Source organism: Malurus melanocephalus, unplaced genomic scaffold, assembly GCF_030028575.1.
Source record: "Malurus melanocephalus ecotype Western Australia unplaced genomic scaffold, MMel_1.1 scaffold_328, whole genome shotgun sequence".
NCBI lineage: Eukaryota > Metazoa > Chordata > Aves > Passeriformes > Maluridae > Malurus > Malurus melanocephalus.
Window position 1 is genome coordinate 120719 of NW_026623560.1, and position 27144 is coordinate 147862.

Consider the following 27144-nt stretch of genomic DNA (forward strand, 5'->3'; position numbering starts at 1 on the left):
AAAATGAATTGAACTTTTATTATTCTGTGGTACAAATTTCTTATGCCATATGTTTTATAATCCTTAATTCAAGAAAAACCTTAGACAGGTAGGACAGGTAACCTTTGTTATCCATGTGTGGATTTTCCGATCCCCAAGACAGTTAAGTTTAATAAAAACCCTTTTTTATACTTGCTTATAATTTTTCAAAGATACCCATCTACATTGATTGTAGGGCTATCTTTTTTCTCTTGTGTCACCAAGAACTTGCCYCATTATTTCATGTGCAAATACCTGATGTATTATGGGTTTTAGTCCTAATGAGCTTATTTCAAGGCTCCATTTTAGCTTGTTGGCCCTTGTCAGAGGTACATCTGGCAGGACATGGTGACAGGTGGGCCAGTCACTGCACTTAATGTAATGAGGCTCAGTGTTACTACAGCAACATGTTAAATGGACTGGAAGGCCAGCACTTAAACTGCTTGTGAAAAGCAAGATTGACTTGTTCATATCATGGCTTAAACCCAGTGTGTTTTCATTGTGTGCCTTCCAGGTTTGGTTTTTTAAATTCTGTTTTCTAGCTTTAAACAAAAGGTAATTTGTACAAACATCTGTTCAAAACACTGTCTAAATGAGGCACATATAATATGGTGCCCTCTTCAGCTGTGAATTAAACATTCCTGTTTAATGTTTTCTAGTGATCCTTGATTTATTTTCAAGCATAATAATTCATTTTAGAGCATTGTCTCGAACGAGTAGAATTTTGGAGATAAACCTCTGTATTTTAAAGTATTAACGTGTATGTTAGTGGGCTACAGATAAAAATTGGGTTCCTAATGTGTGCACTCTGCCATAACACAACAGCTGARCAATGACTGTTGCTGTCTCCAGGGTTAACGATTGTATCCTCCGAGTAAATGAGGTGGATGTTCGGGATGTGACACACAGCAAAGCGGTGGAAGCGTTGAAAGAAGCGGGATCAATCGTACGATTGTATGTCAAAAGGAGAAAACCAGTCACAGAAAAAATAGTGGAAATCAAGCTTGTGAAAGGCCCCAAAGGTACGTTGGAAATAGAAAGTTTCTGTTTCATAAGAAGGATAGAATTGAAACTGTTCTTGTAGAATCAGAGTTGTCTTTTAAATTTAAAAAATGTGTTTCTGATTGTATCTAGTAATTTTTAAGTACATTAAAAATTGGAGTAAAATACTTAATTGGATTACCTAGATAGGATCTTTGAGAGATTAAAAATAATTTAGGGGAAAGTAATTGCCGGGCAATAGTTCTATAAATATCAGTGGTGATGCCATAGCTCTGCTGTGCCCTTACTTCACAAGATATGAAATAAATGATTTAGCTTTTGGTTTTTAGAACTTGTGGGCATGTTACATCTTTTATAGAACTTTATTTTCTAGAAAATTATGGAGTACACTTGARAAGGCATCAGAATTGCTGCAGCCAGAGCCTGATATTATATATATTTGTGTGATAWAGGGAGTGTCATTATTTATGTAATAGTTTGAATCCAGTGAATGCAAATGGGTTTCTTGAGTAATGCCTTTRTCTTCAAGCAGGTCTTGGTTTCAGTATTGCTGGTGGTGTAGGAAATCAGCATATACCTGGGGACAACAGCATTTATGTAACCAAAATCATCGAAGGTGGGGCAGCGCATAAAGATGGCAAACTTCAGATTGGAGACAAACTTTTAGCTGTAAGTAAGAGCTGCATTTTTTATGGTCATTCACTTTTAGGCTCAATAAGGGCATRATTCAATTTGTGGTTAAGCTGCCTRGAAATCAGTGATAAAATTAAATCTACATCATTCAACACCATCTCATCAGGAAATCTGAAATCTATTCCTCAGCCCAATGTTCCATGCAAAACCTGTATGAATCAGCATGTTTATTTCTGATGCCTGCTATTATTTTTCTGGGGTCTGAGTGACAGAATTGTAAACAAACATACAATGGGATTGTTTCTCTTCTCAAAAGAGAAGAATGGAATGGAACTCCTTGTACTGGTGGCTGGCCAGCCTTTAGCCAGCCTGTAGTGAAACTGCTGCTTATGTTGCATTTCAGTGTTTGTATTGCTTTTCAATGGTGCTTCAATTTTTTTAAAAGCTTAAAATAGCATCAAAGTTGAATTTTCCTATGCACRAAGTAAAAATAACTTTCAGCTTCTTTAAATTCAGTCCACAAATTTGTTGTCCAGATAGAAAACTGAGACCCACAGCCAGAAATTTCTGAATGTATTTCTGAATTGTTAACTCTTATAAGTTAACTCTCTACAGTCCTTCTACAAATATACTTCAGAATGATTTTTCAGTCTTCAGGAGTGGTAGGAATTAAAATCTGTTAAAAAGATATCAACAAACAGGTTTTAAAAAACTTCAAGGAAACTTAGAAAATATAGATGCAAAGAACATATTTGAGAAATAGAGTTTTTCCCCCACAACTAACAGTTGCAAAACAATTATGTCATGACAAGTTGAAGTAGGGTTTATTCCTACTGGAAGAAACTTTTGTCTATGTAATGCTTGCAGTAATACAGTATGTAAGTGTGCACACTTAAAACATTTTGAGTGTTTTATTTGTCCCATTAGCTCTTCAAAGTGATGTATGTCTTCTTCACAGTGTTGTGGTCAATGCAGGAATATTTGTAGGAATATTTGTCTTTCTCTTACTTAACAAAGCATCTCTTATATAATTTTATGTAGCCAATTATGTCTGTGGCACATGAATCCCAATAAAGACTCTTAATACAATGCTCTGACAGCTTTCAGTGAGTGTCCTATGAAAACATTTTTCTGTGTTGAGAATTTATTTTTCTCTTTAGGTGAACAGTGTTTGCTTGGAAGAAGTTACTCATGAAGAAGCAGTGACTGCCTTAAAAAACACATCTGACTTTGTTTATCTGAAGGTTGCAAAACCCACCAGCATGTTCATGAATGACAGTTATGCCCCTCCTGACATCACAAACTGTAAGTTCATCTTATCTTTTGGATTTAATTAATTTTCCCTTTAAGGGTTCARCATATTCCATTTTTAGTATTTTAGCTGCTTCAAGCTTTTTAGAATTATATGGGGCAAAAATCTGWTACAAATTGATAAATGAGGAAAACTATATGCTGTACAGAGCAACATTCTACAGCTTGTGTACTGAAAAGACGGCAGCAGTGGGGCTGCAGGTGTATTTCTGTATTTCTGTGGCTGTCATGGCCCAGTSCTGCAGACTCAGTGTTGCTCATCACCTTACTGATGAGTACAGAGAGAACCAGTGCCTCATGCTCCTGGGGGCTGTGAACACTGGCAAGCAGTGCACTGTGAGGATGTTTAGCATTCTGTAAACTGAGCAAAAGACAATACCATTTCAGCTAAAGGTTAGTGGTGTTCTGACTTTTTTCCTGTTTTCCTGGTTTTTCATGGGCTTGCATGTACTTGAATTAACTGAACTTAGGAGGATGGGAAGTTGTTGCTCTGGTGCCTGCCTGCAAATGTGTTGAAAAATTCCATGTTAAATTACTTGAAACATGACTTCAGTTTTGACATAACTGTTGACAACTCAAATGGAAAACCAGTGAATGCTGTATTAAAAAGAAGTTACAAGTATTTTTGTTGACATGAGGTTATACTGCTGGCAAAGGTATTTTCAGAGTCAAACATACAAATCCAGAAAGTTTGTGGTTGAACTACAATGTAAAAAAATATTTGAGTTTAGTGTACTTCAAGAGGGTTATTATCATTTAGTGGCTGGAGAAAGGGAAGAAAATGATATAACTGTATCTTCCCTAGACTGACTTTTGAGTGRCCAGTTTTATCCACATTGTCACATAAAATGGTTTTAGGGGAGAGTTATTTTAGATATTGCTTTGTTTCCTGCAATTAGAGATGTGTAATTGATACATAGCACTGATCTGTTTAGAAACTACTTCATATGAAAAAAAGAAACACTTTGGGACTGAAAGATGTAATCAAGAACAATATGTAAAGAACAACAAACAAAAGTGCAGCACAAGAGAGGACTCAAGTACCTTATAAGCCCATTATTTATTGCCAATAGCTACAGTATCTTAAAATCTATTTGTAAGCTTATTGAATTACAATTTGGACTTAATYAGGTTTTATTTTCACTGTGCAATTAGAAGGATGCTCTTGAAGACTCCATTCTTTGATATAAAACTAATTTTCAGTCTCCACTGATTCCTCCCGARTTTTCTACTTATATATATTATGGTTAGAGAGAAGCCATTTTCCCTTACATTATCTAGTTTGTCCAATAAAGTTTCCCACTGTGCCCTTGGAAAGCAGACTTCCTTTTCTCTTTCCCTTTAACTGGCTTTTTTGTGTTTTCCACTTTGAATTTGTATTTTTTTGAGTAATCTGATTTGTAGATAGTATTCCTAGTAATGTTGCAGTTATGCAGTTCCACTGCTGTGGATTGGGATGTGACAAACATCCAAGTGTCTCATCTTTCACTACTGCATTTTGACTCAATCATTGCATCATAACATGGAACCATAAAAGAGACAGTGACATCTTCAAGAATTCCTCCTTACCATGTCCACTGGCTGGACAGATCAGGAAAGTTCTGTCAAGGGTARTCCCACATAGCTGCCATGAGGGTGTTCATTGCCATCTTGCTTTGAGTCCTTAATTTCTCAGTGAGCATGGTTTAGTGTCATCCATTACCAGGAGATAAACGGCCTGGTCACACAGTGGGCCCTGTGTCCCACTGCCATCCTCCCTCCTGAGTTTGTCTCCATTCTTGCTCCTCTAAGTGTGATTTGAGAGATGGTGGCATTCTGTGGAGCCCAGTATCCTATCCTTTGTGGGAATGTCATTTTTACCCTTTTATTAGAAGTGAAAAGCCAATCTCCTCACCTGTCGTGCAGTTTAAGTTATAGTAGCTGCTTCTGGGAACTTTCTCCTCCTACTCAAGCATTCTGAAAAAAAATCACAGAAGTTTTTCTCAGATTCCAGGTGTCTTGTCTATTTGTCTTTGTCCTTCAGTGACCTTTGACAAGTTTTCTGGGCTGTCTGTACTTTTGAGTAGATTTTCTGAGTTTCATTTCATTTAGCTACAGTTTTAACCTTCAGTTCTCTATCTGAAGATACTCCATTTTTTAATGTTTCTAGCAGACCAAAGGACATTCCTCTGCAAAGTGCWGGGTCCTTTGATGAAACTTTAGTCTGCTTCTTTTCCTTACAACAGGAAAGCCTCTTCTACCCGAGGCTCCAAGAGGCTGTCTCTGTGTGGATCAAAGCTCAGCTGGCTGTTGCTGCAGCTGGTGCAGACTCTGAACCTACTGCTGGAATTCTGAGCACAAAACAGACCCAAAGGTCCTGCTGAGGTGTTTAAYGACTTAATTCCAGGAAATCAGTTTAGTCTTTTCCTCAGTCTTTCACTTATAAGAAGCAGCTGCGTGTGTCTGAGATGCTAGATGCTATTTTTCTAATACAGGGCAGAACAAAAGCTTTTCCAGTACCTCTCAGCCTTTGCACATTTACARTGGAAATCTCAAAGGGAGACACCAATCTCCTCAAAGGCTGTTTCTGCTTTATAAAGGAGTTTGATAACTTTGCAACTGGAAAGCCTCTGCTTTCTGCAAGAAGTGCTCAATTAGAGAGAACTCTTAGCAAGAAATGTTGGCACCTATATGGAGTATTTTATACTGCATTTAGCAGAGCAGCACAGGGCTCAAGAGCTTTATATTAGGGATTCTGGAGAACTTTTACCAGATGGCAGATATTAAAGAGGTATTTTCTAGGATCACTCCTTATGAGTGAGCGTTGAAGCAGCTACCAGGTTTCTTTCTTCACCTACTCACCTGCAGCTCTTTTGAGACAGGTATTTGCAATCCTCCTTCCTATTTCTGTCCATGAGAATCCTTTTATCCAGATTCTTAGGATTTCAGTCCTACCATAAAGGAGAAGTAAGATGTGCACAGAGGCTCCATGTGAATCTGTCTATTAAAAATTATGTTAGAATAGAAACTCTACCTCTTGAGTTTATATGTAAATGCCCTTGGGAGGGTTTTTTATTTGCTTATTTAATTTGTGTGGGTTTTTTTAAATTCTCATTTTATCAGAAACATCTAAAAGCACAGTGCACAGTACTTGGTACTGTGCAGAACATGCAATAGATTGCTCACTGTGCTAACTTGTGTGAGCRTGGTAGTTAATTCAAAAGTCCATATTCAGAATTGGGTTTGTATTYAAGATTTTCCGTCTGGAACTGGTCTTGTTTGGTTATAGGGCTGTGTATTTAAAATGCAGAGCTAAGGATACTGAAGAACTGTTTGAGAACCAGGTTCAGAAATTTCAGTGTCTAGATTTTGCACAAAATCTGATTTCTTTTAGAAGTCCTGTAGTAGGCTATTGGCCACACAATAGCATGTCCTTGTTAGGTTCCCTGATGGCTCAAAAGAAGACACCAAATGAGTTAGCATCCATATATATAATTAAATAATTTGGTATTTCCTTGAGGTTAATGCCTTTGAATCAAGGGACATTTGATYAAGAGGTTTCTGAGATTCTGATTTATGGCAGTATTTATTGAGGGGAGTACAGATATTGTGCCAACATGGTGCACCTCTGTCCTTTGAAATGCATCAGTGAGTGTACGGCTTCCAGCTGCCCCTGGAGTAGGTTACTGCTGAAAATCTTCTTAGAAAAGAGTTGGGGCTCTTTGAGACCAGAGATTCAGCAGGGAATGAATGTGGAAAAAATAGCTTTCGGTTGTGTGTTGAAGCTCTATAGAGTGGGATGTGTATGGGTAATGAAAGCTCGGCCACTGACCTGGAATATTTGATTGCTATGCCTGTTTCTGTTGCTTCTGTGAGATTTTCCTTTTAGCTCTTGAGGTGTGGATTGCCAGTCTAAACAGTTACTTTACAGTGATCTGCATTTTCTGACTCWAGAAGAATGCAGTTAGGAAAGATTGTTCTTTCTGAGCACTTTGCCCTCTCAGTGCTGTTTTCCACTCTATGTCACAGCTCCTACCCTGCTGGAGAGGGTCCTGTGCCAGCAGGAATGTGAACTGCCTCTGTAATCCTGACATAAATGGTGGTCTTTAARTAGTTCCTGGAACAAATATCCAGTAATTTGTTCATACAAATGCTTTTAAAGTTGTTCAGTTGAAGTATTACTGCTGTTAAAATCATCAACATTACCTGTGCATACAGTAGAATATCAAAGTCAGAAAAGTGACTAAGTGGTTTTTTTTGGGGAGAGGATTTGTTTCCTATACAGGCCTCCTTTGAAGACATGATCAGTGACACATTTTTGACTCTTAATTAATTTCAAAGTTTTTTTTCCTTTGTGTTTTTGTGCATTGGTATGGTACACTATTTCCAACCTGCCTTGAGAAATAAAATACTGGAAGGTAGGGAATAAACAGTTTCCTCACTAGACATTAATGCCCTATCATTTCTTAAATGGCAAAAGTACAGGAAGAGAAGAAAGTGTAATAACTGTAAGAGACAATAAACTTTAAATTTTATTTCCCATTTTTGAGATTGTACTTGTGATTGGTGTCCTCAGTTTACAGATAATAGGAAAAYAATAGGAAATCTTCAGTTTTTTCTTTATGCATGGAACTGTCTTATGTGAAGGAGAGGGTGGATTTGGAAATGGAATTTCTTCTTAAGAGTCTGACTTTTCCTGTCAAAGCAAGTCGATTTTTTGCATGCAATTTTCTGTTCATGCAAATRACAGTTCCTTTATCAATTCCATCAGTAATAATATTTACCTGGAAATAGAAGTTTAGACCTCATTTAGGATTCAAAAAGTGATGGCTTGCCTTTTATGTCTGTCATGTTCCTCATGAATATTCTTCAGCTGTAATTTCCAGCTAAAYACTTTCAGGAAAGGTGCAGGTATGGTTTTGTGCAGGAACTCCACAGAAACTCCTCTCTGTGCTTTGCTTTCATAGCACTGAGAACACCAGCCTTGCAAAAGGGCCAGACTGCACCAAGTAAAACATGCAAAACTCTATAAAGGATGTAGCCAGTGCTGTTGCGGAACAGTCCACAGGTCTCAAAAAATAAACTGTTATTTTGATTGATAGCTGACTTTTAGTTACATGGTGAAATGATAAAGAATTTTAAAAATAAGGTTCTGTAGTAGGTGGTGTGTATGTTTCTGAACACTGTGCAGTTAAAAGCTTTGGGAACCTGAAAAACAATCWAATGAAAAGTACTGCAAGTCAATGAATATAGAATTTGTATCTAATTACTTCCTATAAAATATGCATCATTATAGCTGCCATTGGCTTGTTAAAAACAATTTAAAATTCATTTTGTGAAATGAGTTAATTTAGTACAGGAACAGAATGTACAGAGCTGCTATACTGTGCAACAGTTGTTCAGGTTTTTTAATCAAAACTCATTTCCTGTAGTTGGAAAAGAGCTCATGTCTTGTGCTTTAGCTTGAAAATTTTCTGAGGAAAAACAAAATCACTGTCTGTATGAGCAGTTTGGTTTTAAGTAAAAATGTGTACAATTACATGGATATAATATTGTATTGAAATGCATATATTTTTCCATTGARAAGTAATTATTGAGAAAATCTGTTGCTAAAATTCCAGTGTGACTAAAAAAACCCAAGTTTTGAAATTGATAGGTGTCCAAATCTCTTACCAGTGCACAGAAACTCCATATTGTGTTGGGACAGACAGAAGGTAGTGGGATCTGTAAAATCCCTGCAGGGAGTAGAAGGATGAAGGTGCAAAGTGTATGTGTGTTACAGCTGTTCTAAAAAAATCCCCAGTTTTAGGAATCATATACGTTGAATAGCTCATAATTTTTAGGGAATTCTCTAATGTGGATCTTATGTTGATCATTTGGTTTTAGTGAAAACTGTGTTCTGTTTGCTTTAGAGCTCATGCAGCCAAGCAGTGTGAGGGAACTTCCTTCTCTCTGTATTATGGAAGGGCTCCGGATACCTCTTGCACTTCAGTTCTGAATTTTGCTGAAACTTCTTGTGTATCCAGAAWTAGGATTTCCAAAAGTTCTGCACGGTCTCATGCAACCAGCTGAGGGCTGGTGTGTCTGAATAGCACAATTACTGTATCAGCCAGTGCTTTTAAATTGCTGAAGCTGTTAATAGTGGATTTTAATGCTTGCTGAAATGTTGACCTGATGCATATRCCATGTAAAGAATTGACTGCATACGATGTAAAAGGAATCTAGAATTACACAGGCTCAACCCAGCACAGATTGGGTGGTTTGAAAGATGGCTATGTAGCAAATATATCATGTGTGAGTACTCCAGATAAGTTTGTATATGATTCAAACTTTTTGATAATGATTTAAAAAGGAAAAGGGGGGAAAAAAAGGAGAATATGCAGATTGGTTCTGCAGTCTGTGTCATGTATGTGCAGTTAAAGAGCTTTGGGTTTAGTGCAAATCCTCAAAGGTCAGGCACCACATCAGATCCAGCAAGAGCAAAGAGAGTCTGGCAACTTAAATAATACAGTATCTGTGAGGAGTCCCCACCCATCATTTTTGAGCCTCGAAATCTGAAGCCCATACACCAGGAAAAACACTTCCAATTGTAGAGYGTGCTTTGTAATAGCAAACAGTGGGTATGACTGTGCCTTAATGGGTGCTTAAAATTGATGTGCCTAMCTTGGCAATATCATGCACTTTCTTAATTATTTATTGAAACAATTCTCCTGGTGTTGTAGAATATTTTCCATCAATTGAAATCATTAAGATGCTAAAATTCTTCTAGTATGTGTATTGTGGTTCAGTTAAAACTTTGCTTCAGTGAGTTTAAAGACAGCTTTGAAACAGATAAACCTCCAGACTGTCCCCATTGGCTTCAACTATCCACGGTAACTGTTTCTAAAGAAATTTCATTTGAGACACACTCAAACTGACAAATTTGCCTRCTGTATTAGTGAGGAGACTGGGAAATTTAGTGTGTAGATTTAACACACTATTTTAGAACTATGGTATTTCTAATATATGATTTGAACTGCTAGAGTTTGCTTTTAGAAGAGGTCGCTCCTTTGTTTGGATCCTTCCAGCGCTTTTTCCATATTATCCTAATGTCTTTTATTTTCTTCTTTCCCCTCTTTGAAGCTTATTCTCCACCAGTGGATAACCATATCACTCCATCTGCCTACCTGGGACAGTCCCTGCCCCCAGCATCACCGGGGCGATATTCACCAGTTCCCAAGGGAATGCTTGGAGATGATGAGATTACCAGGTAATGAATAACCAAAGCCAAGTGTCAAAGTGATTACCAAGGAACCTTGAAGATGTGTTTGTGGGCAAAACACTACTGAATACTATATTTTATTTCAAGAAATAGATGTTAATTTTTTAATATTTGTGTAAACATTMATGTATTTATATATATATACACACCCACACTTTTTATCAGTCCCAGCATTAAAAAGAGAAAGCCCTGGGAATGCTGCATGCATTGACAGAGAATTTTAGGATGGTAGTATGAAGATACCAGAGATTATTTCTTATTTTAAAGCCAGCAATGTTTGGGCCCTCCCTGCCCCCACAGACAAGGAGTTGTTTTGTTGGATTCTAAATCCAGAAAGGCTGGAGAGCTCTTAATCCTTTCCCATWAACAGACAGTTCATTCCTTCACTGATTCAGTAGATTGCATTAATCTTTTGTTCATCATTGCTGATAAAGGGAAGCTCTTGTAATTTTGTTGCCCTTCTGTTCTGCAAGTATAGGGATGTTATACCGCATTTTCAGTGTGCTGTTGCTGAATTCTGTGTCACACCATCATCTGATATGGACAGTGTCACTCAGTTTCTGAGGCAGGGTCCACCCAGGATTGAAACCTAAGTGGCATAATAAATTGGAGAATGGATTTTAGTGTAGTGGAAGGTAGGATATGTCTTTGTACTTTTAAATTAGGGTAAGGTAGACTTATAAGCCAAAATGATTCTGTTCTGTTGATATCATTATGGTTTTATTGCACTCCTTTAAAATTACTGTAAAAGGTTGGTTTTAGATTTCTTCTAAAATGTAAGGGCTATTCAGCGAATACTTAGATTTTCTTTAAATTACCTTCTCATATTACACTCTCTCCATCCCAAAAAGAAGTTTATAAATTTTGAGATTTATTTTGAAAGATATTGCATCTTTCTATTCTCTCTTCTGTTCTGTTTTTGTTAATATATTGGTGTGATCCAGAGCAGTGTATATAAATATATATATACACACACAAATAAATTTTCACAATGTCATTTATAATAGAATAGTACTCTGAAAAAATGACTATAATAGTTAATGGGGGTGAATTTAAAGAATTTGACCTTAAGGTRATTTAATAGCTAGTGCAAAAATTGAGTGATTTTTAAAGATTGGACTAGATKATATTTTTTGTTTTGGAAAAAAAGCCGCTTCTTACTTTAGCCTGTAAATGAATAATTAATGCCTCCAAAAATTTAATGTCCATTAATTGTTCTTTAGTGCTCTCTAGTGATTTTTGAAATGCAGTGCACAGTTGCTCTGCTTTATTAGAAATGTCTTGTTCTGAGATMATTTATGTTTTACTGGTATTAGATTGAGTAGTGGATTAGTAGATTAGTGGAAGGATTCTTTCTGCAATATAAATTGACTRGCCCTACCAATATTTCTTCTTTCCTCCCCTCATTCAAGTTAGGAGGGGATCCTATGAAAAAGGGTGCAACGACTTGGTTTAGTTTAACTATTTCAATTGCAGTTGTTTCAAATAAATTGAAAATGTATTTGAGAATGTCAYGACCTACACTGATGTTCTTGAACAATCTGGAAAAGTGTTAATGACATTTGGTGCTGAATAGGATTKTATCATGTTAGGAATTTATTTATTTATGCATACATGCAATAACAACAGGGAGGGAATTTTCTCTTGCATCTAGAAGCTTTTCTGATTGTTTATTTTACTTTTACTCATGTCTAGTGACCAAGATTTCATATTCCTTTCCTTTCCTTCAGGGAGCCTAGAAAGGTTGTCCTGCATCGAGGATCAACAGGTCTTGGTTTCAACATTGTTGGAGGAGAAGATGGAGAAGGAATTTTCATCTCTTTCATCCTTGCAGGAGGGCCAGCTGACCTGAGTGGAGAACTTAGGAAAGGAGATCGTATCATTTCTGTAGGATTCCTTGCTTCTTTTATTTAAACAGCAATAAGTTTCCCCCTCCCTGCATATTAATGCCAATTAATGATGTTATTAATTCAGCTAAATTTGAGACAATGGAACAGATGCCAATATGCTTCCAAAGTATCTTTGAGKACTTTGGTGTGCCTCAGTTTCTCATTTATAACGTGATTAAAATAGCACTTCCCTGTCTCARAGGCATTCMRTGAAGGCATTAACTTATCTCAGTTTGGTGGCTGAGGGCTGTGTGTGTCCAAATTGAATTCAGAAACAGATTGAATACAAACAGATTTCAGAAATAAGCCTTCTAATGAGGTGGAGACACTTGGCAGCAGTGTCTAAAACTGGGTCTTTACTTCCTGGAGTAACTGCTGAACTTCCAGTTAGTCTCGAAAAGATCCATCTCCTACCTCTCTAAGGAMTTTTTCTRTATTAATATTGARGGTCATAAAGATTTTGTGAAATGACTCAATTTATGGAGAATCATTTATTTGTACAATTACATTGTAGTTTGGAAGTTATTTAAGAGGCATTATGTCCTTTCAACAGCTGTTATTAAAATGCTGATATTAAAGCAAATCTTTATTTTAGTTTGAACTATGAAAACTGCTCTTTGTCTAAAATGTGGCACACATATWTCTGCTTCAATTTTTTGTGATGCTATTTTTAAATCTGCTGCATTGAAAACAATGCCAGATTCAGAGGGTGTTGTCTGTCACTGGATGTGGTGACAGCATTGTCTCTAGGCACTCTTTGGCTAACAAGGTCCCTGAACCATGACAGTAACATTCTGTCTCCTCAAAAAGAAAGAAAACTCTTAGACAAGAAAATTGACCATTCACTGAGTGCTATACTGTAACAGTTTCAGTAATTCTTAGGGGTATATGTGAGAGAGTATTTTATTGATTTTTGATTTCAGTGAGGATATTGGGAATAAGGGTAACTCCCATGGCATGGGAACTAATTTGTRTCCAGCTAATTTTGTTCCACATATATGTGTTCTGTGGTGATAAATACAAGCATTAATTTTGATGAAGAGCTTTTTTGTATTACTTGTAGGTAAATGGAGTAGATCTAAAAGCAGCAACYCACGAACAGGCAGCAGCAGCCCTGAAGAATGCAGGCCAAGCGGTGACTATTGTAGCTCAGTACCGTCCAGAAGGTAAGGGTTTGCTTTATACATTCAAGTTCTCTTGTACAATTTGAAACTCAGAGAAAGATAATCTACTATGTCCTTCCACATAGCACCTCTTCTGAGGAGAGGAGAAACAAAAAATGCAATGGATGTTGTCATGTACATRTTGCATAATTGCAAATGACCAAACAGAAATGTCTGCAAGTGTTGGTGCCATGGCTTGCTACATTTCTTGCTTTCGCCATTTCAGATTTTCACTTTCTTCAGTAAATGTGACCACTATCATAACATTAAAATTAATCCAGTAAATCCAGACCTTAGTAAAAATACTCTGTTATTCTTTTGTATTTCCAATTGTCTTCACATATTTGGCCTATCCTCTGCTTGGCTCTCCAGTGTTGTCATGGGTGGGTCAAATGATTGCACCTTCTTGGGTAAGGTCCCCTGACCTTGTTGAGAAATAAAATGTGTGCATTTATGTATCTCAGAGTTGTCCTTTTGAGTATCTGACTACTTTTTMTGTTCAAAGAGGGTATTTATGGTCGCTGTTTCTTCTGTCAGGAAGGCATGTTGAGGTCTGGCTCCTCRGAGAAGAATAAATGTTTCTCTGGTGTAGAGCACATGCTCCCAGGACACAAACATTCTTTTTTTCTTGCCAAAGATATATGCAGACTTTAGTATAAAGCAGCAGTTTTTCAGTCCTCTCTTTCTAGGATTCAGGCTTCAAGATGAAAAGAATCCTTTCAGACTTCAAAAGTCAGAACCCTTTTCCTTTTAGAAGAAAGAACTAACTATTTTGGATGGTTCCTGCTCTTTCTGCACTGGAAATAACAGCTTTCTTCATTACCGCCTGTCCAAGTAGATAATTTATTTTCTTGCAATGTGTATTGAGGTACTTGACTGACTGCTGAGATTTTGAGTCATTGCACAGAGATTTGCCCAGAGCAACATTTGCTGCCTCCTAGAAATTACTCAGCGACTGTCACTTGTAGAGTTTAAGGCTAAAGCTGTGCATATTCCTTCATGGCTMCTGAAGCATTCAGAACAATACACTTGAGCTGTATTGACAGTTCAGTTCTCAAAGACTTGTATGGCCCATTTGAGGGGATGCATGTGGGAGATGTAATTCAAATGRCCCTAGATTATGGGCAGAAATCTGACAAATTGATTGATTTTTGATTTTTCCCCCCGCAAGATGCTTGGTCTGCATGAGCATCTTTCTTCACTCTTTCTTTATGTCATTTGGTATTTAGCCATTTAAGCAACAAGTATTAAAATGTTCATAAAGTTGTTCATTACTGGTGTTTCTCAAATACCTTCATAAAGATGGAGCGTATCAGTTATAACTGCTTGTATTGCATATGTATTTTATTTATGTTTACCAATCCAGCAGGATTTTGTAAGAGATCTTTTGTTCTCTTACTAGCTGACAGCTAGGACAGATCAAGGAGATTCTAGACATCCATCAGGGTTCATTATCACTGAGTAAAGAGATTCAGTATGATAGGAGCATTTGGAAGACACTTGGGACCGGCTCACTTCACTCCCTGTAATTGTATATGACAGTTTTTATGTTCATAGATGTGGTGGGGAATGCTAATTTATGTTTTTACATCCTATCACATTTCTTATTTTCCCATCAGAAATTTCCCATTTGTCTTTCTYATCACATTTTTGGGAAAAGAGGATTTTTGCAAGCAGTTCTCTMATAGGAAAGCCTGAGTTAGGCTGCAGAGAAATGAATCACTTGAAAACTCTTCTCAWGCAAAGGGTTGAATTTTCCATATCTGTCTCTTCAAATCCATGGTAACTAAACTCTAGTTACTGGATTTGGGGTAGGCTACTATGGCTGAATGGAATTGATTTTATTGAATCTGGGCTCAAATTATGTAACTGCTGACTTTTATTTCCCTTAAAATCGCCACAATGTTCCTTGGTTATAGAATTGGGTGAAAACTGATGCAATTACATTCCTTAAAATGTCCTTCTGGGCATTCCTTTAGTTTCCAGGAGTGTTCAGTAAATTTGATGGGTACCTTACAAAGTTTTTCTACTCTACTGGATTGAATTTCAGCAACTTCCCAGTACTCTTTGGGAGAAGTAAAAGCCAAACATTGAGTGTGAGTGTGTTTTGCTGTTTACAGAAGTGGCTCTGCCAGTGGCTCTGGCACCACATCTATACTCAGTTGACCTAACACTTTCTCCTTGGAGACTTCAGGCTTTATCTTGCAGCTTGCCAGGAGCTGCTGTTGGGAATTGTTCTCCTCTTGGGTTGTTCTGGTACATCCTCTGTGGTACACACACAGCATGGTGTGAATACAGACCCTCCCTAGATGTGCAGATCAGTGGGTTTGGACCTGCTGGAGCTGGATGCTGCAGAGGAGGATTTACAGTAGGAGATGAGCAGGTGTTTGTGAAATGGGAATAATCCTGTAGAAATGTGGTTGGGAAGTCAGAATGTTCTCATTTTCACCTTTATTTGGAAGCTTTCCTTATTCCCTCCTTGAATTACAGATTTCTGTCTCCTTTCAAGACATCACTCATGACTAAAAAGGGATTTTGCTTTACTGTGAATTCCACTGGAAAAGAAGTACTGTGGCCTGAAGCAGTTTCAAAGCAGATGTTGCTTCAGTACACAAAAATGTTTTGATAARTCATTTTAATTTGTAGAGGCTTCTGATCCATTTCATTTCCATGTTGYTCCCTGGCTCTTCAGACACCTCGGTGCCACACTGCTGTGTCTCTGGGTTTCCTGCAGAGGTAGGATGGTAAAGAATTGTCATGTTGATGTGGAGGAATGAGAGGAARCACTAAGCAATTTGGATATATGTGTATCTCCTGGGAGTGGGGGGTCGGAATGGCCAGAATTGTGATCATGCTGCAGAGCAGGGATACAGGAACTTGAGTGCTTGAGGGGAATGTAGTGAGGAGAGGAGCAGCAAGGGGGAAGTATAGGACTGTGCAGAGGCTTGGAGGGCTCTCTTTCACATTGACATCCATTGTTAYATTCATTCAAATTAAAAGGTCATCTGAAATGTAATGATAATGCTGTCTCAAAATTCAGACTTTTGTCAATCCAAAAAGATAGGAGGTGCCAGTAGGCTGCCATAACTATATTATAGCTTGAGTGCATTTAAGTGTTTGAAAATAATAGAATGGYMAAAAAATATTAAAAATATAAAAATATATTTGAAATTGGGWAGAAAATAATTTAGTAGATTAAACTTTCTATTGTAGCTATATTCTGCTTAATCAGAACCAAGGATATTAAGGATATGGATAACCTTAACTGCAGTTGCATAAACTGTGAGCCCTGCTCTTGGAGGGCTTTGAAGAAGGAAGCAAGCCAAGTCTGTTGGCATCAGCATTTATTGGTCACCTCACCTTTCCCCAGWGCAGGGCAAAATTCAGATAAGCTTGGCACGACAGACGAGGGTACCAGCCCTTTCTGTTTCCCAAGGATTCACCTGACATACCAAAACTAAAATTATCATTTCTTTTCTGAAAGAGTGGTAAGATGTTTAAGTGATCAGATTAGCTTCATGTTCTTAGGTGATTGGTGGATCAATGTAAGATTAGGAGAAGGTGGAACCAAAACATCAAGAGAAGATTTCAAGGYATTTTTGTAAAACATCTGCTTCTGAACCTACGTTGTTCATGTAGGCAGTTAACACACATTCTTTCAGTTTTATTAATGGAAATAAGAATTCTCCAGTGCAAAATTTATTCAAGATTTATAGCTCAATCAAAAATATTTATGCTTTGTTAGTCACATTTAAGGTGAAGGATTGTATTTGTCTACTGAAAATAAGATTCAARGATGACAACTTTATTTTTCATTCTTTTCTTTAAAACAAATGACTCAAAAAAAATAAGGAGGGAACACAAAAAAGCTCTATTAGAGCTCTCTGCTCAATGGCCAGTGTGTGGCTGATTTTTCTGTTTATGATGGTGCATCTATGCAATGTTTTCCAGTGAAATTCAAAAGAAAATAACTAAGCTCTGGCAAATGGTAGCATTTTYATATGTAAAAGCTAAGATTGTTTTCTGAGTGTTAGTCTTGAAATATATTGTAATTCTATCTGTTAGTGTCCAGCGGGGGTAGCACAAAGCCAATAATGCTTGTATAAAACTTAGTTTTCAGCAATTGTTTTTTATCAAGGTTGAGCTTCCCTTGCTTTTTAAATGAGGACATGGATTATCTTAAACAAAGGTGGTTCAAAAGATTAGTGCATCCCAATTTCATAAAATGAAAAATTCTTAAAAAAAATACCTAAAAAAAAAAGTTTGCCTTGTTTTTGGGTAGGTGGTCCTTGATTTTCCAGGCTTCTGTTCTTCCTTGTTTTGTACCTGGCTCTACTCATTTGCAGGTAATCTAGATTACTCAATTAGAGTGTCTTTAAAACTGGACCCATTAAGATTAGAAAAAGGGTTTTGCTATATATAGCCCTGATAGACACAGTAAGGCGGCTTACACATRTTTTAATCCTTTAAAACCTCACTCCTACTCTTTAATATACTAAATAAAATTGCTTGTGAATGCTTGGTAAGCCTTCAGCAACAWTGTTAGTGGATTCACCTTAGCAGTGACTGGACCTAGTCTCAGTGTTTTCCAGGATCTGTGGTGTTCTTAACTAAATGCAAATGCAATTTTTCAAATCTTTTGAAATTCCTTGGCCCAGTCTTTCAAGTGATTAATGAGCTACAAGCTCATTAAATATTAGAGTGCATGGAAGTCACCAGTAGCATGTGGAATTCATTATGGTCTGTCTCAGTCAAGGTTATTATCAAATGACAAGCATTGCAGCAAAATAATACCTCCTCAAAAATGATTTGTAATGTTTTTATTGTGGTCCATGCATTTTAAAAGAAAAACAAGTGGAAGATTAATACAGGATCAGTGTGTTGTTGGCCATCCTAAATACCAGACTCCATTTCTCTTTTTGGAGGTGCCATGAAAAGGAAAATTGAATGTTCTGAGAGTTGAGAAAAGAATATAAATCAGTAGTTATATAAAATTGTCAGCACAAGAATCCTGCTTATACAGATCCAATGGGTCCTGCTAAAGAGGGCTTTCCATAGACAGATGGGAAGAGGGAAGCAAGGGCCATACTTTTTTAATTACAGTGAACTTTTTCAGTTCTACGTGGGTTCAATATATGTAAGAATCTCTGCTTCTGAGCGCTGTGCTGCCATCTGTTCCCTGTACGCACATCCCTGCTTCCTTGAGTTGCTGTTCCTTCTGTGCTATTTGCTGAATTTCCCATCCCTTGTGYGGCCTTCTGTTCTTGTGCCCCGTTTGCTAGAATGTGTGTTCCAGACCAGATGCATTTTCATTGTGGCCTCATTTTCCTCTTCCCCTGCCTGCACAGACGATTCACCAGTTTTCTTTGTATCTCCGTGTTTTGTTGCCCACCAGATAGGCAGTCCAGGAATTTTCTCTAATCAGACCCTTTCAGAAGTTCTGATTTCTGTTCAAGTAAATATTGACATTGAAAACATTGCAGATTTCTAGGTAAAATCACTTTAGTGTATTGGGATCAGAGTAATTTTCCAGGATTTGCTAATCTCCTTCCCATCTCTTTGTTTCTTGCTGTGGAATATATGCAGACATGAAATAAAGCAGATTTAGTCTAGTTTTGCACCATCTGCTTATGCAGTGTAATTTTAAAGTTTAAACTTGAGCCCAGATGTATTCATCCTATGTTCTTAACAACTTATTATGTGCAAACCTGAGTAGGCTTGKTTTTTKTTTTTTTTTTTTTTCCCCTTTGGTGATGGTGGGGTTCTCTTGGATAAATGCCATGAATTGAAGCAGGAGGTGCATAAGCTTCCTCGAGCTCTGTATTATGACAGCAGATACTACTCCCTCCCTGCCCCTAAAGTTACTGGAAACTTTGAGGGAATTCTAGACAAGAAAAGATGCCCATATTCTAATGTTCTTATTTCACTGTGTCTCAACCCAGTTTTGCTGCCTGTTACCCTTTACTGGATGTATAGCATCAGCAGCTTTCCTAAAATTCAGACCTTRTAAGAGATTCTGAGTTAAGTTTCATTCACTGCTGTTGCATATACACCTGATTTTGGAGCCTGATAAAATGCTTACCTGAAAGGACTGAGAGGTTGGATTGTGTGGTTTTCTTTGGGTTTTGAATTTATTTTTTGGGTGAGTGTCTGTGTTTCTTGTACCACCATAGTTCTTATTAAAATACTATTCAAATCTCACTGTTTTGATGGCTGTGGAAATTTGAAGCATATTTGTAGGTAGAGCTCATATGACCAGCCTACTTCATATGAGTTAAAATCACTTTTACTTTTTCATTAATAGCTTATGCCCATTCKATTTGGTTACCATGATAACACTACACCAGAAATCTAATGAATCCCTTYTCAGCCAAGCTCTTAATTTCCTTTTGGCCAAGAAAGCAGAGCTTCCTTTTCTTCTTGTTCACTSTGCTTGTTCCAGTTCCAAATTTCTGGAATGTTGACATGGCAAAATAAAACTTTTAAAAAATGTAATGTATTTATATATGCATAGTATGATTTTGTCACAGCCATGTGGAAGCTTTTTGTGCTGTTCATTGTGATTTAGGGGAACAAATATAAAATTGGTCATAAACTATATATGACTATTATRCATACCCATAAGAAAGAAAGGAATTGTAAAGCAAATATTTCTCTAGCATTTGTGAGAATCTAAGAGATAAGCTGAAGGAAAGTTAGAGATTGAAAGTGCAAAAGACACTTGATATCCAACTCTTCTTAATCAGAGAGAYAGAAATATAACCTCTTCTAGTCCCATTAGCAGAGCTCACACTTTAAAATGCTGAAGCTGAACCAACCCTGCTTAGGGTTGGGTGCTGGTCCTTTGGGTGTCAAACTGATACTGCTTTTCTGGTGCTATTAAGAGTCCTGCTGCTGTCTCATTTTCTCTCTCCAGCATTAATTTTAGTACCACTGTATCTAATACTAAAATTTCTTTTTTCAAAACCCAAAATGCTGTGTTCTTTTCAGCTCTGAACCCAATGATGATGAGGTTTTTAGCCATCCTGTCCCTTCCAAAACCTTCTGTTAAGAGGAATATAACTCAAATTTTAGCCAGCACTACATCAAAGGAGCTCACCAGATTCTGACTGCACAGTGTTTAAGCTTCTCCTAAATATGAAATTTCTTGGCACTCCTTTTTGAACATAAAGCCTTCTCAGTTCCARCCCATTAGTTTCCATTTTTTGCTTTATTCATATGGCAGCAGCCTCTGTGGTGAAATTATTCTCCTCCTTACTCCTACAGATGTCCCTGTCACTCATTCAGCTTTTACTTCCCAGGAGTTCTGCTGAGAAAAATGGAAATTAGTTCAGGAAGCTGCAAGTCCAGCAACCTGAGGATGAAATGTAGGATAAAGCAGAGTTCAGAAATAGTGGGGAATAACCTCCCTCCTACAGCTATGTGCTGCATAGGAGGAAGACTGATTCTTCAAGAAAATGACACATGATACAGAAATTTAGTTCTTTTTTCCAGTAGCTATTGCAAAGAGCTGCAGATATTTTTATTACTGAACAGGCTGTAACACAAGGAAGCGCTTGGATTTTCTGGTCTTTTCCGTGCTTACTTCCTTTCACACAGAGGCATACAAAAATTTTTTGCATTTATCATTTCTTGGGTATAAATGAATAAAATGAGGTGACTTCCTCAAGGCCCTTCAGTGCAGCAGTAGCACAGCAGGAGTGGGCTGTTCTCTCACTGCATCTGAGCCCTTCCCCTAAGGAATGCTGCTTTCTAAAAAATGTCGTTTTCTCACATTCCTCTTGGGTTACTGTCCTGTCATCTTACATTCTTCTGTTATTAGTGATAACATCRGCAGTGGTGGAAATAATGGTTTCAAACAACCTCATTAGTGATTTAGTGCTGGTAAGGTGTTTGATCTGAACTTTTTTTGTAGAAAAGACACTTGGTGCTATTTTAAAAACTAAGGTATTTTAAAAGCTACTCACTTTTGCAAATAAAAGACAGAAGTTAGGGTTATTTAAGAAACTGTTCACTTTGTCCTAATCTGGATAGGGTTAATAATAGATGCTGTTGGTGCTCACTGTATGATGAGTGTGTGGCGAGAAAGGGCTAGAGAACACAGTATGATAAAACATTCRCAGTCTTTAGATGGCTGCTGAAAGATCTTTAGTTTAGAGATTTCCTCAAGATTTTTTTGTTGTAGAGCTCTTTTTCTCAGTCTTGCACTTCCTGAATGGCCGCAGGGAGTGAGGGTGCAGCTGGGGAGAGCAGCACATCGCCCAGTCCGGCAGCCGCTCCCTGGCTCTCCGGTGTTGACTTGTTTTAATCTGGCATCACGTGTTCTCCTGGGGAAGGTGGTGGCTGCAGAACATTTCCTTTGACTAGGAAGGGTTTACAAGTGGATCTGTTGATCCTGAAGTCCAAACTATTCAGCTGAAGGAAAAACTTACTTGCACTGAGTTTGTATTTTGTGCTGACGGCATGTAAGTACCTCACTTCAGGAGATGTTTGTCCTGAAGAAGCAATTACTATTTTCTTGCCTACCTTTGTAGCTAAAATCAAATGCATTTAGTATAGTTTATTAGTACACTGTGCTGCTTAAGAACACAATCCGTTTTTCCAGGATTAATGTTGTACATAATTCTGTGGGGGCAGTTTGAATCTCTAATGCCGTTTACAAGTGGATTGAGATTCATGCCAGAATTCTGGATTTTATTTCCTTTTCTGAGCTCCCAGAAGAACATGGTCTTATTTCAGGASATGTTTTGCATATTTCCCACCTTGTGGTGTTAAATTCTTTTATCTCAATCAAATCCAGTAATTTTGAAGTACAGACATTTTTCATTCCCATTTCTTAACATTTAAAATTTAAAATACATAGTTCTTGATTATAAACATGTATTCAATGTGTATGTTCTCTAGTTTTCTTTCTGTCATGGGTTAAGATTTTTCTGTATCTATCTTTCTATTRCTATGAAATTGATCATTATTTGTAGAAATGTTTGTCTTAATTCGAAAAAAATTGTTACTGTGAACTATAGATTACAATTACAAAATTTTGAGGTATAGTATTTTTGTATATTTTCTTTGTCTAATCGCAATTGTTTCAGATTTTCTTTGTTTAATTGCTGAAGTTTGGCAGGAAATGAATTGCCATGCCTCTCTTTGTTACAGAATACAGTCGTTTTGAAGCTAAAATCCATGATTTACGGGAACAGATGATGAACAGTAGCATTAGTTCAGGATCAGGATCTTTGCGAACCAGCCAGAAGAGATCCCTCTATGTCAGGTAATCATCTTTTTCATAATATTGCTGCTGTGTTTTTCTGCTTTCCTGTAGACTTGCTATTTCAGTATTAGCATTATTATACAATTATTTCCTAAGTACTAATAAATGGATACTTATATGCAAATATAATAAAAATAAAGCTTTATTTTGATTGATTAATGTGATATAGCTGAAAGAGAAGTAACATCCCTSAGAACCCTATATGAACTTTGAGGAGTGGTGTTATTATTTGCTTTTTGTCCTTTGCTTTGAGGGAGATGATTGTCCTTCAGCAAAATCATATATTTCTTCTCTAAGTCAGTGTRTGTAAAATCTTAACAATTTGCTTAGTTCAGTTCGTGTTTTTGTGACAGTAGTCTTCATATTCTCTCTTGTTCAGCACTTTAGTTCAAATTTATAGTCTTCCTTTATTGAAGGTTTGACAGATTTCCATSTTATTTTCTTCAGCTTACTTTAGTTGTATTCTCAGCTTTATTAAGGAATCTTATTTCTCTATCCAATTGCATTTTGTTACGGAATATTTTTYCTTGGTAACCAAGAGAGAAAATGCAGAGCAAATGAACTGAATATACTGCATTAATTTATTCATATCAAGTTAAACATAAAGGAGGCTGAAAGGAAATRGAAACATAAGAGCATGAAGCAGATTTCCTGGTTTCACCAGGAAATTATGGTAATATGAGGCTTATTCATGTTTCACTTGACTCCTACATCAGTTATCATGTACTGATAATGCATAACATTTCAACTCTGGAAAGTGGGTAAAAGGATTGCATTTTTTAAAATAAATTGRTTTTTGAGTTCCCTAAATCATCTCATCTCCGGATTGAATCAGGGCCAGCAGTAGCCTCTTAGAGAGGCAGAATGTTTCCATAGAGCAGGTGAGGCTTCAAATAGTTCTGGTGTTCGGGTTAAACATGGTTGAAAATGTTGTAGGATTTCACTCGTTTACCTGCTAGAAGTAAGAACACTCAGGTGCTGCTGACTTTACCCATCTTAAGCAGATGCTCTTTTGTTCATGGTGTGTTCTATCTGCTGAGCTGTGGAAAGGGAAGCACTTCCCTGAATAATTGCACTGATGCTCAGAAAAATCATGGTCCTTTGTAACCTATTTCTGAAAGGTGTGACACAAATGTAGCTGAATACTCATAGGGCTTCTGTTTAGTTTGACTCTAAAAGGCAGTTCCTGTTGTTTCAGTAGCTGGATTCTGTTTTTTTCCAGATCTGAGCCTACTTCGTTTGYTTTTTGYACTTCTGTCTGCCTTAAGTATTTTAGAGGTCAAAATTTAAATCTATAAAAATAAATGCCTTAAATAGTAAGGATAAGTGCTTGTTACCAATATCTTTGCAATATCTTAGTTAGCAATATCTTTGAATTTCCACAGGTAGGTGTACATGTGGATATTGTGCTGAGATCTTCCTTTCCATAATCCCAAGATTTATTGCTTTAGCCCTCATCATATAACTAAGCCTAAACAATTCTAAATGCTTTTATTTTWCATGGTTAGCTATAGCCTGATTAGATTCTAAACCGCTTATGCTCATSTTCACACATTGGTTTGATATTTAAAGCCACTGACAAGCTTTTTACGTTTATGTAGCTTTTATTCCTCTGATGGAAATTGTTGAGCTTTTGACTTTGCCAGCTACTGGAGAACTTGCAGCTTTCTCCAGGTTATTGGCAGAAGCCTTGTGAGGACAGGTTTCATTCAAGGTTTTTGAGGCTCGATAATCACTGTTGGTGTAAGTCAGTGCAGAAATATAAAATGCAAAAATTCCACAGCAAAAGTACTTTTCGACCCACATCTCTTCACAGAGGGTGCTGCTAGCGCTTTTGAGATTTGCTCTTGTCACCMCACCAAAAGTTGCCAAAGACTGGGAGGCAACTTTGCATGCACAGAATGGGTTCACATCTGTTCTGTCTGGTTTCTGATGTAATTTTGACCACACTGAACTAACTWTTATGAGTATTTTCACATTGCTAGATACTGACAGAACATGTTAGTTATCCACCTTATTCCTTATAATAAGTCACTGTAGTGTAATCATGCTGTACTTTTAATTGTATGAATTCAAAGCCAATTGTAGTATCTTCAGCTACCTTTTTTCGATATTGCTGAGTTGTGTATATGCCTTAGAGGATACCAGTTATGTAACAAAATGCTGAATTAAATGGTAAATCCAACAGTAAAATGTTTATAGGCATTCAATCACAATTGCAGAAAACCTATTAAATAAAAATACTCTGAAAGTCATCTCTGGTGRTTTCTCAAAATCATGATAAAAGATTAGTAAAGAGAATCAGATACATAATTTTATCTCTGTAAACATGGTATCTTTATGAATAGTCTGCCTGTAAACAGCATTTTTGTGGTATTATGTAATATTAAGGAAAAGGCAATTGTGTTTGCCTGAAAATACAATTTAAAGTAAAAGGGCAGATTTTTCTTTGTAATTTTATATATATTAAAAAATGGTGCATAGCAATCCAGGAAACAGTCCTTGGAGGGCAATACAAATACAGCAATTCAGCAGCAGTGACTCTCCATGTGCACATCCAAGTCTCTCCACAAACCACCCCCCATGCCCAGCTAAGTCAGATGTAGTCGTGTGCCTTCTCTTACTTTGATTTATATTTCTTCAGTTCTTTGTTCACAGAGGAGACAGATTCTCTCATAATAATGTTTCTGGGTTTGCATCTGAGCTGTCTATATTCATCTGCARATTCAAAAAGCACATGTGAGATACCTTCATGGTATCAAGTTTCTGTGATAATATGTTGAGAGAGAGTAAATCTGTTCCATATTTTATCTCATCTTCTGTGGCTAGTCTCAGTCTGCAATGTGGGTAGCATTCAAAATCAAAAATTACTTTTACCTTTGTGCATTTTTGTGACCAGCATAATACATTCCAAATTCAAACACTGCAGGGAGTTAATAGAAGCATTAGAAGAATAGTATTTTTCATATACTGGCCTGTAGATAAATATGTCATCTGGCCTGTGAAGTGAGTTCATGGTTGATGATGTGCCAGGCATACGGGAAAAAGCCATGTTAATCACTTGGAAACAAAAGAATTTTTTGTTAATTCTGCTTGATTTTGAGGTCATTTATATGACCATTAGCAGTTCTTGGTATTCCTATAAATGTTAGCTGCAAAGTTTTGTCACTATTGTGTGACACCCTAAACAATCTTTTCATAAAATCATCTTCATCAGCTTTGACCTTTTTCCCCCCAAAAAATTTTTCTTGAAGTGACTTCACCAGAGGAAATGTGTTTGATGAAACTGTGTAACCATCTATCTAGCTGGAAAAGCAAATGTTGGTAATAATGATTTTGTCCATTTCTGCTGCCATTTCACTCCTAAGCATTTTTTCTCATGCAGTCAACATATATGTTAATGCTGTTAGGCCCAGCTCACAGCTTTTATAAATTTATATGCAAACTCAAAAATAGAAGTTAAAAGTAGGGCTGGTGGAAATCATTGCGTGAATGCTAACAAGAAATCTCAGGAAATAAATTTCACGATGCATATAATTAATTCAGTGAAAATATATACAACTTGAATCTGCCTTGAAAGTACATACTGGATTATGTGTAGTTTTTATTTTGGGATAGGAAATGATGTTTGTCCAAAGTGTCTCTTGAACAAATGTGCAGAATAAATGTGGAGGAATAACAACTTCCTAYCTGTATAATTTTCTTACCTGCAATGTTTTGGCTATTTCAATTTAAAAAATGGTTCTGATTTTTTAAAAAATAATCAGAATATCTTAACTGTGCTATGGAATTAACCCACAAGATCTTATCATGAAGTTTGCACTGGTAAGGAAGATGTATTTCAACCTCCAGTCTATTATTAAATTGAAAGCCTAAATTTTGTTGTAAACTTAAATTAAAGGTATTGCAGATTTGAGTATAAGGCTCTTTGTATAAGGAGAGTAAATATTTTGAAGCCATTTTAAAATTCTTGTCTTTTTTAGATGTTTTAAAAAATGTTTACTAAAACCATTAAAGCTTTAGGAAAAGTTTTTTTTATATTTTATAGACCAAGAAAGGCATGGTGTTGCAAACTACTCTGGTTTTGCAGCAGATGGTGAAGGTGAATTGGTCTGGCAGAATATTTTGATTTTTTTCCCCATAAACAATATGTTATTGGTTATGAACAAATGCAGTTCAAACCTATAGAATTACACTCAGTGCTTTAGAAAGGCAAAATTCACAAAACTTAAAGTACATTTTTTGAGTGAACAGGTTATGACTTACATGGGTTAAAAATTTCTTTGATAATAAAAATCTAGCAGAAAAATGTATGTAAGACATACATTTTTTGGGATGAAGAAACAAGGTGAATTTGGACAAGGAAATTACACCCTTTAGAATCATCACATTGTAATCTGTTAGTACTACTTTGCTATGGGCTTGGCATTGAGTAATTTGAATTTGGGTATTGTTTAGAAAGTGCAGCACTGACCATACAAGTGCTGGCAGATGAAATAAAGTTGAGGATTTTTTAGACTGTGCCATACAAGCACTTGCTTTATATGAGTGAGGTTCATGCACCTTTTTCAGATGTAAAAGAGGAGTCCTTTATAAGGCAGAATCTTAAGAGTATCT

At 36.8% G+C, this 27144-nt stretch overlaps 1 protein-coding gene across 5 annotated transcripts in view; it reads left to right on the forward strand.

Annotated features, from left to right (window-relative positions):
- Positions 1 to 27144, forward strand: part of DLG1 (discs large MAGUK scaffold protein 1) — a 72371-nt gene that overhangs the window by 25637 nt on the left and 19590 nt on the right. For all 5 annotated transcript variants that reach the window (XM_057377854.1, XM_057377851.1, XM_057377853.1 and 2 more), the window contains exons 6-12: positions 871 to 1040; positions 1553 to 1689; positions 2814 to 2958; positions 10066 to 10192; positions 11935 to 12091; positions 13157 to 13259; positions 22413 to 22527. In XM_057377854.1, the coding sequence (XP_057233837.1) occupies positions 871 to 1040; positions 1553 to 1689; positions 2814 to 2958; positions 10066 to 10192; positions 11935 to 12091; positions 13157 to 13259; positions 22413 to 22527 (954 nt within the window). The remainder of the gene's footprint in view (positions 1 to 870; positions 1041 to 1552; positions 1690 to 2813; positions 2959 to 10065; positions 10193 to 11934; positions 12092 to 13156; positions 13260 to 22412; positions 22528 to 27144) is intronic.